General features: G+C 44.2%; 2 protein-coding genes across 7 annotated transcripts; one reads left to right on the forward strand and one right to left on the reverse strand.

The window, feature by feature from the left end:
* The first annotated feature begins 1,516 nt into the window (after positions 1 to 1,516).
* Positions 1,517 to 3,460, forward strand: LOC119276849 (uncharacterized tRNA/rRNA methyltransferase slr0955-like). 3 transcript variants are annotated; one of them, XM_037558017.1, is made up of 2 exons: positions 1,517 to 2,221; positions 2,276 to 3,460. In XM_037558017.1, exons 1-2 carry the CDS (start codon positions 1,620 to 1,622, stop codon positions 3,339 to 3,341), a joined length of 1,668 nt encoding a protein of 555 aa, XP_037413914.1. In that variant the 5' UTR covers positions 1,517 to 1,619; the 3' UTR covers positions 3,342 to 3,460. The 3 variants fall into 3 exon arrangements, with proteins under 3 accessions (XP_037413914.1, XP_037413913.1, XP_037413912.1); XM_037558016.1 differs by having other exon boundaries at positions 1,518 to 2,275; positions 2,330 to 3,460; XM_037558015.1 differs by having other exon boundaries at positions 1,520 to 3,460.
* A 6,667-nt stretch (positions 3,461 to 10,127) lies between these two features.
* On the reverse strand, positions 10,128 to 13,590 carry LOC119276850 (auxin-responsive protein IAA6-like). 4 transcript variants are annotated; one of them, XM_037558022.1, is made up of 7 exons: positions 13,436 to 13,590; positions 12,380 to 12,764; positions 12,140 to 12,272; positions 11,275 to 11,537; positions 11,005 to 11,152; positions 10,844 to 10,907; positions 10,128 to 10,619 (listed from the first exon to the last, which is right to left on the reverse strand). In XM_037558022.1, exons 2-7 carry the CDS (start codon positions 12,714 to 12,716, stop codon positions 10,584 to 10,586), a joined length of 981 nt encoding a protein of 326 aa, XP_037413919.1. In that variant the 5' UTR covers positions 12,717 to 12,764; positions 13,436 to 13,590; the 3' UTR covers positions 10,128 to 10,583. The 4 variants fall into 4 exon arrangements, with proteins under 4 accessions (XP_037413919.1, XP_037413917.1, XP_037413916.1 ...); XM_037558020.1 differs by having other exon boundaries at positions 12,380 to 12,773; positions 13,436 to 13,570; XM_037558019.1 differs by lacking the exon at positions 13,436 to 13,590 and adding an exon at positions 13,293 to 13,429.
* Positions 13,591 to 14,273: the final 683 nt, after the last annotated feature.

Here is a 14,273-nt window from a genome sequence, read left to right on the forward strand (position 1 = left end):
GGACCAACGGCAACACATCGGCGGGAGGAGGAAGAAGACTTTTCTTGAGGAGGAAAGACAACCATGTATGGGGGACAATAATGGGCGTATAAGCAACACATTAACGAGTACTTTGTGTGAAAACGGTATGAAATGTGGCCAAGAATAGATTTCGTCATGATCAAATTTAGGGTTTGTCCTCAAATTCAGAGAGAGGAGTGGTCTGCTCCTTCAGCCCCTTGCTCTTGCAGATATCGACTACACATCAATTGCGTTTGCATTTTTTCCCATGCTCTTATGTTTTTTGTAAGTTTCCTGCTGCAAACTTGCAATAGTAAGCTTAAAAGTTCGCAACTAAAATTGGATTTTTTTATAACAGGTCTATTCAACTCCCTCTAGATATATCCCTTGATCCTACAGTGACACATTGCCAAGCTAGGGGTGAGTTAGAAGGAGTATGGGTTCGGGGTCACCCGAACCGGTTTCAACTAGGCTTTGGCAATCCCATATGTGCGAAGGCTGATGCGTCAAATGTAAGGTTAATGAAATCGAGATTTTTGATGTTGCATATGGTGTTTCGACAAGCTGCAAGTTTTTATGGTGGTTGTTATATACAGATGAGCCATATGTGGCAACTATTCTGGACATCTGCTGCGCATGGTTGACTTTTTTATCTTGCAAATGTATTTATCCGTTGTTGTCCATGTTGATTTGTTGCACGTGCTTGTCTTTCATGTCACTTGTCTTGCGACCCGCTCTTTTTTTTTGTTGCGACGAATGTGTATTTGTGGCGTGCCGAGGATTTTGGTTTCGTGTGGTATGTTTAAATGTCACCGTGATTTTTGGCAGGGTCATGAGAGAAAATATTGCAACAATACCGCATACATATAACGATAGCGTTGCTGACAGGTGCAATATTGGGGTGTGGAATCTATGGACTTAAGTAAGAGTTGGCATGTGGAGTTGTCTAGAGCTGTAGAGTTGATTGTAGTTACTTGAAGATGAAACTTTTCATTTATGAATTTCAGGACTTGCACGAAGTTGAATGCAATTGCTTGAAGCTATCATTTCATGATATGAGCGTATTCACAACAACCACAATTTAAGTGGGCTCCATCCTTGCATGAAAAGTAACTCCAATACCAACATATCTTGCAACCATTAGTTGTCGAGTAGGCCGATCCGCGCTCAAGAAATATTGTGGATATCATTTCCTCTAAATGACCCTTTTCTAAGCAAGTTGCTTCACCAACCTCTCCAAAAACTTATACCCACATATGGCTTTTTAAAATTGTGTCAAACTGTTTGGCATGTCTAATACAGATAGTAACGATTCGGCACCTCTTTGAGGGGTAAGTGGTGTGCTTATAATACTTAAAAAGGGCTATTCAGGGATAAGAATACATATTGTGGGGGGTTCCTGAGACATGTGACAAATGCACAAAATAAATTTGCTCGATGGCCCTAAATAAGGATCCAGTTGACAAATTAATAATGGTAAACTGTAGGGTGGCTCGCCAAAACCTGCCCCTTTCTCATCTCAGCGCGTCATCCTCACCGAAGCATTTCGTCGAGCGAGGGCCGCGCGCCGCCCAAAACCCCACATCCCAAATCAAAACCCTACGCTCCGCCGCCGCGCCATGCTCCACTCCGGCCTCTCCAAGTCCCAGCCCATACCGCTCCTCGCGGGAGCGTCTTCGCCTCGCCGCGCCCTCCTCGCCGGTCTCCTCCGCGCCGGGTACTTCTCTAAGTCCGCTACCTCCTCACCTGCGCTTCGTCCGTCCGCCACCCGTGCGAGCACTAGGGCGGCGACTACGCCGCGAGATCCCTCGCGCTTCGGCCTGGGACATAGGGTCTCGTTCTCAACTGCACCAGATGGTTCTGATTCGGTCGGCGGCGGCGGGAGGTCGCTCCCTTGGCTAGCAGCGGGGAGCGTCGATAGCGGCGTCCCCACCGCAAGCGCTAGCGCCGGACGCTCCTCCTCGTGGGAGAGCTCCGCTGATAAGTTCTTCTCTAAAGGCGACCAAAGTGCGCGAGTAGAGACATTGGAAGATAGCGTTTCATACAAGGAGGGGGGAATTGGAGGGGAGGAGAATGAACCAATTGACAATCCCAAGTGGGGGCGGATTAAGGATAAGTTCCGGCGCAATGTGGCAAGGGATGAAGGGTCCCGTGACCGTGGTGAGAGGTTTGAAAAGCCGGATGTGAGGCGGTGGAACAAGCAAGAGGACCGTGGTGAGAGGTTTGACAAGCCGGATGTGAGGCGGTGGAACAAGCAAGAGGACCGTGGTGAGAGGTTTGATAAGCCGGATGTGAGGCGGTGGAACAAGCAAGAGGATCGTGGTGAGAGGTTTAGAGGGGAGAGGTTCAACCAGCCAGATGTAAGGCGGTGGAACAAGCAAGAGGACCGGGGCAGGAAGACATGGAAGGAGGTAGGGGAATCGACAGTGCCAAAGATGGTTGGGGAGGGGGTTTACGGCGTTGGGCCGGTACTTGCTGCTCTCACGGCTGGGAGGAGGGAGTTTTATGCATTGTACACACAGGAAGGAATGGATTTGAGCAGGAGCAACAAGAAGAAGAAGGACAAAAGGGGGATTGAGAAGGTGCTGCTGATGGCAGAGACTATTGGGCTTAAAGTTATTGAGGCGTCAAAGCATGACCTCAACATGGTGGTGGATAACCGTCCACATCAAGGTCTGGTGCTTGATGCATCACCCTTGGAAATGGTGAATACTAAGGAGTTGGAACGAGTCAGGGTTCATGGTGGCAAGGCACCAGTCTGGATAGCTTTGGATGAGGTTATGGACCCTCAGAATTTGGGAGCCATAATTAGATCAGCCTACTTCTTTGGTGCGGAGGGTGTTGTCTTGTGCGCTAAGAACTCTGCTCCATTAAGTGGAGTAGTGAGCAAAGCTAGTGCAGGCTCGCTTGAGTTGATTGAGCTGCTTTCGTGTAGGAATATGATGCAGTTTCTGTCTTCATCAGCTGAAAATGGGTGGCGAGTTCTTGGTGGTACCGTCGCTCCAAAAGCTATACCTCTCTCTGAAGTTACCACAGGGGAGCCAACAATTCTGGTGTTGGGCAGTGAAGGCACCGGTCTGAGGCCCCTGGTTGAGCGCTCCTGCACACATTTGGTCAAAATTGCTGGTAATGCTGATGGATTTGTTGTAGAAGAAGAAATAGATGCCACAGATGCAGATATAGGGGAAGAAGGTGATAATTATTCAGGTAATCAAGATATGAAATCATTCCTTGCAGTAGAGAGCTTAAATGTTAGTGTGGCAGCAGGAGTTTTGCTTTATCATCTGGCTGGAAAGAATGTCCACCCTGTAACTGAGAAGCCTAGCATCTCTCCTGTGTAAGGATGTTCCATGTTTCATCCATACCATAGTTACTAATATTTGTTTTCTTGTACTTCCATTAAGGATGGACTTTTGTTTCTGTTGCATGCTTTGAATTTGCTGGTTTGACTAATAATTTATTGCATAGGTGTGAGGGCAACTTCTTTGAGAAATGGCTTATTTCATCAGGCTGAGTCAGATTCTATGCTGCGTTAATATAATAGGCATGTTTGTTTCAAGGCTAACCATGCCACAGCTAACCCTAGTTAATTTGTGGTTTGCCGCAGAAGTGTGGCAAAAATGTCTATGATGTATGGGCCGTATGGATAAAAAAGTGTGGCAAGTCACAGTAGCTAGGAATGTTTTTTAGAAGAAAACACAGTAGCTAGAAACCAAACACACACCTGAAAAACAGTGGCGAGCCTAAGTTAGGTGTGGCAAATTGTGTGCAGGAACAAAACAGCCCCTGGACCTGTCAATTGCAGATACATGATTCCCGAGCATATATTGACACCATCATATCACTTAGTTATTTTGGTGTAATCTGGAACACACATTAAAAGAGGATGGCTACTGCAAGACCATCATTCTGTTGTTATCGTATTTACTTACATATAACAAGCTGTTTGTTGTGTCATTGGAAGTCTGAAACATCTCTCTGCTCAGAGGTGAAATATTCTGCTTGATTGTTAAAGTTCATATCACTGTATCATCATTTGCTTTCAGACTTGATCACCGATCCTGTCGAGTGTTGAAAATTCCAATTGCAATGTAATGTACCTTGAGCCATCAAAGCTATTTATATGTTGGTATATCCGTATATGATTAGGTAGTACTACCTCCGTCCTGGTTTATTGGTCCCCTTCGTATTTTTTGTCAAATTTTGACCTCAGATTTCACTAACAAAATAATAATGCATGTCATAAAAAATTATATCATTTGAAACTATGTTCAAATATAAAATGCATTAATATTTTGTTAGTTAAATCTCTAGTAAAAATTTGGCACAAAATACGAAGGGGACCAATAAACCAGGACGGAGGTAGTACTAGTCAACTGAGACAACACATGTGCAATTGCATTTGCAGTTTTGAACCGTAGCAACAAACTTTCTGCTTCTTTGGTGAACTGATAAATGACCTTACTTAATTGAACACTTCCAGCTGTTTCAGTGGTATCCAGAATTTTTTTCTGATTAGTCTGTTAATCCCAGTTTATTGTAGTATACTCCCTCCGTTCCTAAATATAAGTCTTTTTAGAGATTCCAACAAGTGACTACATATGAAGCAAAATGAGTGAATCTATACTCTAAAATATGTCTACATACATCCGTATGTTGTGGTCCATTTGAAATGTCTAAAAAGACTTATATTTAGGAACGGAGGGAGTATTTAGTAAACTAAACTGACCGACTGACCGTTAATAGTAATCCCTGGAAGGATATCAATCTTCAACAGCGGACCAATTAATTGGGGATGACTATAGTTCTTTGACATGTTATGGTTACCATGCAGATGGACACAACTCTTGGTCTGTTTAGGCGATTGGACAAACATTTATGTAGTATATGCATGGCTGTCCATTGCATAGCATGTTGTATAATATTGAATTAAGCCTCCATTTCCAGCTCAGGTTCATTCAGTAAAGTTATTTTTGGTGAATTATAGATGTGGTATTGAAATACTTCTTCTTTCTATTATCTCTGGAGATAAGTATGCAAATGGGATAATTCAGCTCCTCGGTCACTTCATTCTGTATTAGTTTATTATCAAGAAAGATTGTACCCAGTCACTGAGTGTTTAGCTATGCTATACTGCTATCTAATGGATACAGGACCAGCAAAGATTCAGTGCAAACCTAAATATCCAAAGCGGTCAATAGTTGGCTGAAGTGACAAACTGACACTTGAAAGTTGTAGGAGATGATTTAGAGTTGAGTGTTCTAATTATGCTGAAGGGCTCATGAAAGATATTCAAAGTCATCTTCAGTTTCTTCATAATATATGCCGCAGGTATTCAACAATCTCAATCATTCAGTCTTTATACTTGACAACCAATTTATGTAGGATGAAGCTCAAATATGCAATTCTTAGTTGCTCCAACCAACCTTTAGTGACATATTAGTTCGACACTCTGTAATTACAGTTGAGAATCACAAGATTAGCATTGATGGAAAATTTGGCATTAACCAGTCTTCTAGGTGAGTGCCGGGAGGTACTGTGTCACAAGAGTATGACTATTGTTTCATATCATTTTGGAAGAACTGTGGATTTATTTATTAGTTTATTACTACAGGAGTACAAGTTGAAAGCTATGAACTAGAGAAAAATGAGATGAAACAGAATGTTCAGCAGAACCACCGGGATTCAGTTTGACCATTTACCGGCTCATGTTTTCTCTTTGGATATATGCTTCGTGTCCTTGTTGCTGTCTAAAGTATTAATTTTAAGCTGCATTTTGATTTCAACAGCATTACAGGTTAGGAAGTTAAAGTAAACTATCATAAATCTTCTTTGGTGCCCATAAATCTGGATTAGTCAGAGGCTGCTCGTTTAACAGATGTTTTTGGTTGTCAGTTGGGGGAAATTCTGTTCACATATTTGAGTCTGCCAGTGAGTACTGCCAGACCTAGGACTGCTGATCTGAACATAAGCTCATTGCTAGTCCTTCCTTTCTGGCTCAGGGTGGCTGTTTGCAACTGCTGAACTCTGTTTTGTCATCCATGCCAATTTATTATTTTTGCAGCCTCCAGCTCCCTCCTGGGATCTTGAAACAGCTCGAGAGAATTCAGAGACAGTGCCATCGGAGGAAAAATCGTCAGGATCCAAAGCCATCTCTGGCTGCTTGGGAGTTAGTCTGTCGCCCCAAGTCGAAAGGAGGTTTGATCCTCAACCCACGTATTCAAAGTGATGCTCTGCTGTTGAAACATGTCAACAAGTTCTATAACAAACTTGATATCCCCTGGGTACAATTAATTGGAATTCTTACTGTCATGGTATAGTACCTCATGCTACTGCCCTCTGCGATTCTTATTGGTGGAGAGATATCTCCAAATTGATGGATGATTTTCGGACTGTCACTTGGGTTCAGGCCAATATGGGGGGATTCTATTCTTTTTTGGAATGACAGTTGGCAGTGTGGTGGATCAATTCTGCCTATGAATCTTCACCTCCCCTAGGTTATTCTCTCATGCCCTCGCTGATAGTGCTTCTCTTCCTGATGTCCTGGATTGTGTGGATAGTTCTGTTCTTTCCCACCTTCCTCTTTCACATCAAGCTCATTCTGAGTTCCAGACTATGTAAGGCTGGAGGTGCATCATTTTGATAGAGGGCAGAAGGATGTTTGGCATTGGAAGGAAGGCGATCGAATATACAGGGCTAGAAGTTATTATAATTTTCTGCACAAGTCTTTGGTCTACAACCCTTTGCTTACATGGATCTGGAGAAGTTGCTGTATCCTAAAGATCAAGGTGTTTGCCTGGTTGATCATCATGGATTGGTTGAATACTAGAGACATGCTTCAGAGGAGGAATTGGAAGGTCACTGAGGGATATGCATTGTGAGCTCTGCTCCTCAGGGGCCAGGGAAGACAGAAACCATTTGTTCTTCCAATGTAACTAACTGACTATAGCTCTAGAGTATGGGCTTATTTGCAGATTACTTGTCCTTTTGTCCAGGACTGCAGGACATGAGTTACATTGCCATGCAAGCTAAGAGAGGTTTTGATCAACCTTTCTTCAGTGAAGTGGTGTTTCTGGCCTGGTGGAATATCTGGCTAATTCTAAACGCTAAAATCTTCGGCAATGAAAGACCTACCTTTGTCAAGTGGAGGAGTGGTTTTATTCATGATATTTCTCTTTTGGCTCATAGGATCAAAGTGAAACACAAGGATATGTTGCTTAGATGGATTTCCTTCCTCCCCCCTTAGGTTTGTATTTCTTTATCCTGTTGCTATTGTCTATAAACCCCAGTAATATTCTTTGACTTGGAATAAAGAGGAGGCGTGGCTCTACAGTGTACAGTTAAAAAAGATTATCACGGCCGTTTGAAAGAAGGCTACTACTAGCACGCTTTCGACTTCACTGTCATTTCAGGGAATAGCTGGTCTGTTCAATAAAGACTAAAATATAGTATCTGACCCTAGTTTACATCTCTTCATATACATTCATGCACTGGGGCGGCTTCATTTTGTTGTAGTGACCCGTTCTAGTAACAGTGTTCTTTTGGTAAACATTAGCTACATTTGTTTTGGAATATTTTAGAAGCAGGCTGTCCATTCATATGACACATGAAGGTGTACTAATGCACGGCAACTACATTGTTTTCTTCTCAAAAGAAGAACATAGCTGAAGTGTCAACTGTCAATTACTGGGGTTTGATCTGATAGATCATAAAGAACTTGTTTTTATAATATTCCTGACCAAATCATACTTGACTAGAGAGAAGAAGAGACAAGAACAAGAAACAGAAACCTAATATATATCTGAAACTGGACAACCCATTACAAATAATATATGGGAATATTCCACATGTCAGTGCACATGAATAAAGTGGGTACCTATTGCTGCCTTGTGTCGGACAAACGCAAGTAAGGCTTGGGAGCTTTTTTAAGTAGTATGGTTTAAGAAACTATATCAAGCATTGTCTACTTTACTGCACCCTGATCCTACTTTATGAACTATGTGTCACATTCAGGAATGGAGCCTGCAAGGTGTGGTGATGTGGTTTTGAACTGTACTTGACCTTTCCTTTTAATATAATGGTATTACTTTTCGCCATTTTCTTTTAAAAGAATTATGTGGTCCTGTTCTTGATGCAACACAATAATTGGATCACTGTACCTTTTTACTCAGAGAGGTGCTTTGTTGATTTATTTGTTCTTTGAATAGCTACTACCTGCAATTTTGAAGTAAGATGTTAGGTGAATCCATGCTAGGCGCCTTCGTGCTGCACATTCCTGGTGCGTCCATTCCCTGCCTTCGGATAGAGTACATATTCTTTGGTTATCTGATTGCTGCTCTATGTTTGTTCTCTTATTTGATCCATCCACCTGAATAGTCGATGTGCCATCTAGTATCTTTTGATGAATGATGATGATAACATCATAGCAATGCACGTATCGACACATGATCCAGTCAGCTGCAGCTCACATGTGTGGAACTGTGAACCCATACACTTGAATATGTGATTAGTTAGTGTTGATACAGGAGGTGAATCGATATTGTAGAACATTCTTCCCGAACTGCTACAGACTCTTTTGATGCATGAGCCCCTTATGGGCTGAAGGTGCGTCTATGGGATGTGCACATGTCCCATTGCGAGTTTGTGACTGTAGCACTGGGAATTAGCGTGCACATTACAAGACATGTCTTGCTCATGGGCTCCCAACATGTGAAACTGCTGGTGTCCTCAGTTACATGTGCGCCTTTACACTTTTGTAGTCTCTTTGATTGGCAGGTTGATTTTAAGTACTCCCTCCGATCCATATTACTACTTGTCTTAGATTTGTCTAGATACGGATGTATAGTAATATGGATCGGAGGGAGTATAGAGAAGTAAACAACTAGTAGTGGCGTAGTGGAATAGAAAATTCACAGTTGGGTGCTTGAAACGAGGTTGGCTTTGTCATTCTGCATTATCTTATCACCTTTTCTGGCTTTCACCGACACCAAAAACACCGTGCTTGCAAAAGCGCTACCGTTTTTTAGTCCATATTAGTAAAATATACATTTGTACACTGCAAGTGGCAACACATGAGTGCACAACACAACGGGGATAAAGATGTCTGGTAAAGACATTACGAAAGGGCTAAGATTCTTTGATAAATCCACCGAACCTCTGCTACTTTTCCTACTGTCTGGAATTTAGCGATGGTCCAGTGACAAAGACCCTTTCTTTGTCCGCAATTTCAAAGTTGTGAGCATCAAGGTGAATATCCCCTGTACCACAAAAGCTTTTCTCCTCTCGGTCTCCTTTACCATCAGCTGACCTGTAAGCTTGTTTGGTGCTTGTATGCTTCATTATACAGATTTATGTCGACACACATACAGGTGTTAGTCATCTGTCGAAACAGCTGACCCGCCTGCATTGTAGTTGTTTCATTGGCAACATCCTGCACACTGAAGGAGGAACAAGTATGCACGTACTATTATAAGGTATGCCTCGTAACGGCCAAACACAAATGTCCTCCTATTGGTGTCTATTGTACAATCTAGTTGCATGGGCTTTTCTTGGTACTGTACTGTACTGTACTGTATATAAGTATTTCAATTTGCTTTCGTCAGTTTGGCTTCTGTATTGTGGGACGTTGCTAAAATCCGCTCTAAAAGTGATAGGATCAAGTTGGCAAGTTGAAGCCAGTGTGCAGTTTCTGTCATCCAGAAAGAACCAATGCCACCTGTTTTTAATCTTGACTTTGTCAAGAGCCTTGTGATATATCACCAGTGCAGTATTGGGATAACTTCTAGGTTTGGCAAGTGGTGCTATCAGATGGGTATAATCACTAGCGCACCTAGAACAAGTACTCGCATAAAAACAGTGCATACTGTTGATTCTTAGCATCACAAGGAGGAAACGGATGAAAAGGTTGCCCCTCCTGTGTGTAGTCACGATCTAGCCACTATTGGCACAGAGGGGCAATTGGTAGTTTGATGCCCAGCCAGTATGAAGGCATCAGCACATGTTTTACTTTCGGCCATTTTATGGTTTGGTCAAACCTTTCTCATGGTTTTCGTGACCACAAATTTAGAAAAGGGTGTGGTTGGAAAGATAATATCGAATTAACAACTCAGAGAGTGGACCCTTCAGCCTTTTTGTATCCTGAACTTCTAATAGCATATTCCACATGAAGTTGCTAATCCATATATATCGTTCGGTGGTGTGATGCTATCAGGACAGGCCAGGTGCTGGTCCTCTTTTGTCCTGAACAGATTTGCATGTCAGGTTACAAATTTTGTCAGAGAAAGTAGGCACCGAATCTGTGTAACTGAATCAAGAACTATAGCGTTAAATACAAGGTAGCCTAATTTACAAAATAGGCAGGATATCTCCATGCATCTGCGGTATGCTAATTCATCTCACTACAAGCAAAAAAAAAAGGGTACTGAACTACTAATCCTCAAAAAGGACAACGATCTCCGAACTGACCACAGGATTTAGGTCTTCCCGACCAGTAACAAAGGAGACATTCCCCTGCTTGTTAGGAGTTCATTTAGTTTCCGGCTTCAGTGAGCAACATTTCAAATGGTTGAAAAGGTGTCACCATTTCAGCCATGTGCTGTTCTCTCAGGAGTAGCTCCAATCTGAAACGAAAGGAAAAAAACAGAATTTGAAAGAGTCAGCTGTGGCTCAGTTTGGGCAATCCAAACATGTACTCCCTCCGTCTCAAAATAAGTGTCTCAAGCTTAGTACAACTTTGTACTAAAGTTAGTACAAAGTTAAGACACTTATTTATTTTTGGGACGGAGGGAATGAGGGATTACCTGATATCGGCACAGATTAACAGAAAAGTGCAGCTGCCACTTACCAGACCATGGGAAAGCTCTGAGCTTCTCAGAACCCTCAGCCTTTTAGCGGTCGAGACAAACACACTGCAGTAGTTATTATGTACAAGCAGTTTAGATGGTGTCGAGGAGCTTAACACAAATAATTTTGGAAAACTGTATATGATGGAACAATCAAGCTTACTTCCAAGGGACATCCCCAACCAGCATCCTGTCTCCTTCACTGTCTTCGTAAACTAGAGTATATTCACCGGACCCGTCTAGCAACCGCGAAAATATATTTTCATCTGCTCCTTGCTGTGTACGTTCAACCTTAGACGGGTCCCTTTGCACTGCAACATGGTCATATGTAAGTTGTAATAAAAACGAAGATGTCAACCTAGTTTTGATATGAATTGACAGTTTGAAACTAAATCAAAGCACTTATTTTATTTGGATTATTGTTAATTCGTACCTTGAAGAAACCCGTGGAAGAGATCTTTGACAGCCAATGAAAGTCTCTCGTAGCTGTCACATGCTGCAAGATCAACTTTCCTTCCAATGGGGATCCCATCCATGTTGATTTTTACAAGAGGGCTTTTCTTGCAGTCAAGAACGGCCTTGGCATTGGCTTCACCGATTTGCGGTTCAGGGGGCTGTTTGGATGCACTAGTGCTTGCAAGGTTTCTCCTGAATGACCGGATTGGAGGCCAGCCGACCACTGGAGCTGCAGCCCCTCTGTATCAGATTAGAGCACGGTGAGTTCTTCTGTGAAAGGCCAGCCAAATAAATACTTGCATGCTAGTTTTATTGGACGAAATAAGCTTAATATTTATGGTCACTCTAATATTCACCTTTTCTATTTGCACTGCACTTGTTACCAAAATACACACACACACACACACGCACACGCACACCACTACTACTTTACTATAATGTTAATAATCCAAAGGTAAGCGCCACAAGACAGAAACTGTAAAGAACAGCAAAATAATACAGTGCCTACAGACTTGAGCAAAAAAGGCAACCATCTTTAAACAAAAAACTAATATAAAGTAAAGCAAGCTTTTGGAAAGGAAAGCTTTGAGCCTTATTAGAGCCTCATGTTGACCAACTAAGAAGAACTGACCTTACGCCACTGTAAACTACTCCCTCTGTTCATAAATGTAAGATATTCTTTTTTTTTTCTGAATCGGATGTATATAGACACGTTTTAGTTCTTATGTAGTCGGATGATCATGGAGGAACAATCCTCGAATGAAATATGAAATCAAACGCAGGTGTAGTTCGTTGATGAGAGCAGAAAAGATAGCAAAGGCACCATGCAGGGGTATAATTACCTTCCCCGCGCCTGCGGTCTGTTGCCGATGTTGCGCGCAGGTGTAGCAGGAGGGGCAGCTGTATTTTCCTCCACTGCCAGTTCCTTCCCACATGCTGCTGCCCTCGCCTGCTGCTTCTGCTCCTTCTCATAACCTTAAAACAATAGAGCAAAGAGTATGTTTAGTTCACTGCTTCAAACCTGCCGTTACCATGTTCCAAGCACAAAAGCACAAGAGATGCACCGAAAAGCTGTTTGTTACCTTGTGCTTTGGCCTCAACCGTGTCCAGGAATCCCCTCTTTGCTCCGGTGGTGGTCGTGGTGATGGTCGTGGAGTGTCTAGGGGGGTACCCGAGGGAGAGGGCCGGGCTCTCCTGATGCACCCTGTTGTTCTCCCTTGAGCTGGCCGCTGGCTCCTCCTCTACGAGGCCTGGAAGGCCAAGCTTCAGCTCCAGTTTCTCGTCCTCGTCGCTCCCGAAGCCTGTGTTTTTCGATCTTGCCTGCCCTGGTGCTCCTCCTCTCAGACTCCATTCTTTCTCGTCTGGGATGAGATCCAGGAGTCGGGGCATGGCTTCTCTTTTCATGGAGCTTTCTTCCATAGGACTTGTTCTTGGCGAGCCAATTCAAGGTCTCCGAGACTCCAAATGCTACACCAGCTAGTAGAATAATATTAGTAAGAATTGATGTCAATGATATGAGAGGAGACAAGTTCAGTTGTACACTCAACTTAGCCTAGCTAAAAGTGCGAGACCAAGGGGAAGCGTATGTTGAGGTCAAAGCGAACGTGCGGAAGAGAGCAAGGGGAACCGGGAACTTGAGATGAAATCAACCCGTTTCTACTTTCTAGCGAGGAAGACAGAAGGTTTTGCGCGACTAGACAAGACAACAAGGAAGGAAGTAAACATGAAGGATACGGAAACAGCTGGTGGCTAGAGACAGAAGAATGACTAGCGAGCGTGCATTCGCTGGAGGAAATACTCGAAGCAGTCAAGTCAGGGATCATGTCAAACAATCATATCAGCTAGCTGCCTAGCTCGTGTTAAAACCATTTGAGGCAAGAAAAGAAGAAGCTGTAACCTCTTAAATTGGCAAGCAACAGAACAGAAACATACTTTACTCTTGGCGAAGCAAACCAAAACAGAAAACCAAAAGCTACAACTAACACAGAAACTCACCAGGAGATGGAGTGAGAAGAGCAGTTGAGGCCAGCAAGGGACGATGATGGTGAGCTCCGGAAGCAGGATGTGGGAAATGGCCAAGTGGAGGCGGATAGCTAGCTAGGGATAGAGAGAGAGAGAGAGAGGTCACGAAATGGCACCTTGGCTCTGTTACCAAGCGGGCAGGCAGGCAGCGCGGGCGTGGCGTGGGTGCCTCGAGCTCCTTGCACGCTGTGCCTTTATAGGCTTTCTTCTTTCTTTTGTCCCTAGAGCTGGCCGGCCGGCCGGCTCTCCTTTTTATCCCGCCGCTTTTTCGCTCCGTTTATCTGGACCGGTCCGGTCCGGAGGAGAGGAGAGCGTGAGTGCGTGCATCGCGCGTCGGCGACCCATTAGGTGTGTGGCCGGGGAGATTTGCCACGTGACACATTAGAGAAAGATTCCGTTTGCGTTGCGAAAGAGGACGGACGATCGCGATGACCTGGTCACGGGGGAGTTGAGTTTGCGTGTCTCCCGTGCGTGCGTGCGTGCGTGCGTGATATCGTTCGTTGGCGGATGGATGATGATGGTGCGGCGGGCGGGGGCGGGGCGTGCGTCCTCCAGCTCCAGGCCAGGACAGGAACATCCATCGGCACGCACGCCTACCCGGCCAAGTGGGGGTGATGCGACGGGTGTGTCTCCTCGCCTGCATCTCTCTCTGTGCGTGTGTGGTGCTGTTCCTCAGGCCATCTCCACCCCGCGACCCCAAAACGTCCGGGTCTGTCCGTTTGAGTCTAAACGGACAAATGAAGCGGCCCAACGCGCAACCCCATCCATAAAAAGACGTCCGCTTCTGTCCGCTTTGCCCCATCCCGAGCCCAAATTTGATCCGCCTTTGCGGTCGAGCGGACGCTTCTCGTCCGCCCCGTCCGCACCTGGACCCACTGGTCAGCCACACAGGCCTCCCACTGGTCTCTCTCTCCCTTTTTCTCTCCTCTCTCCTCGTCACACCAGCTGCAGCAG

The sequence above is a fragment of the Triticum dicoccoides genome, chromosome 3B (genome assembly GCF_002162155.2).
Source record: "Triticum dicoccoides isolate Atlit2015 ecotype Zavitan chromosome 3B, WEW_v2.0, whole genome shotgun sequence".
NCBI lineage: Eukaryota > Viridiplantae > Streptophyta > Magnoliopsida > Poales > Poaceae > Triticum > Triticum dicoccoides.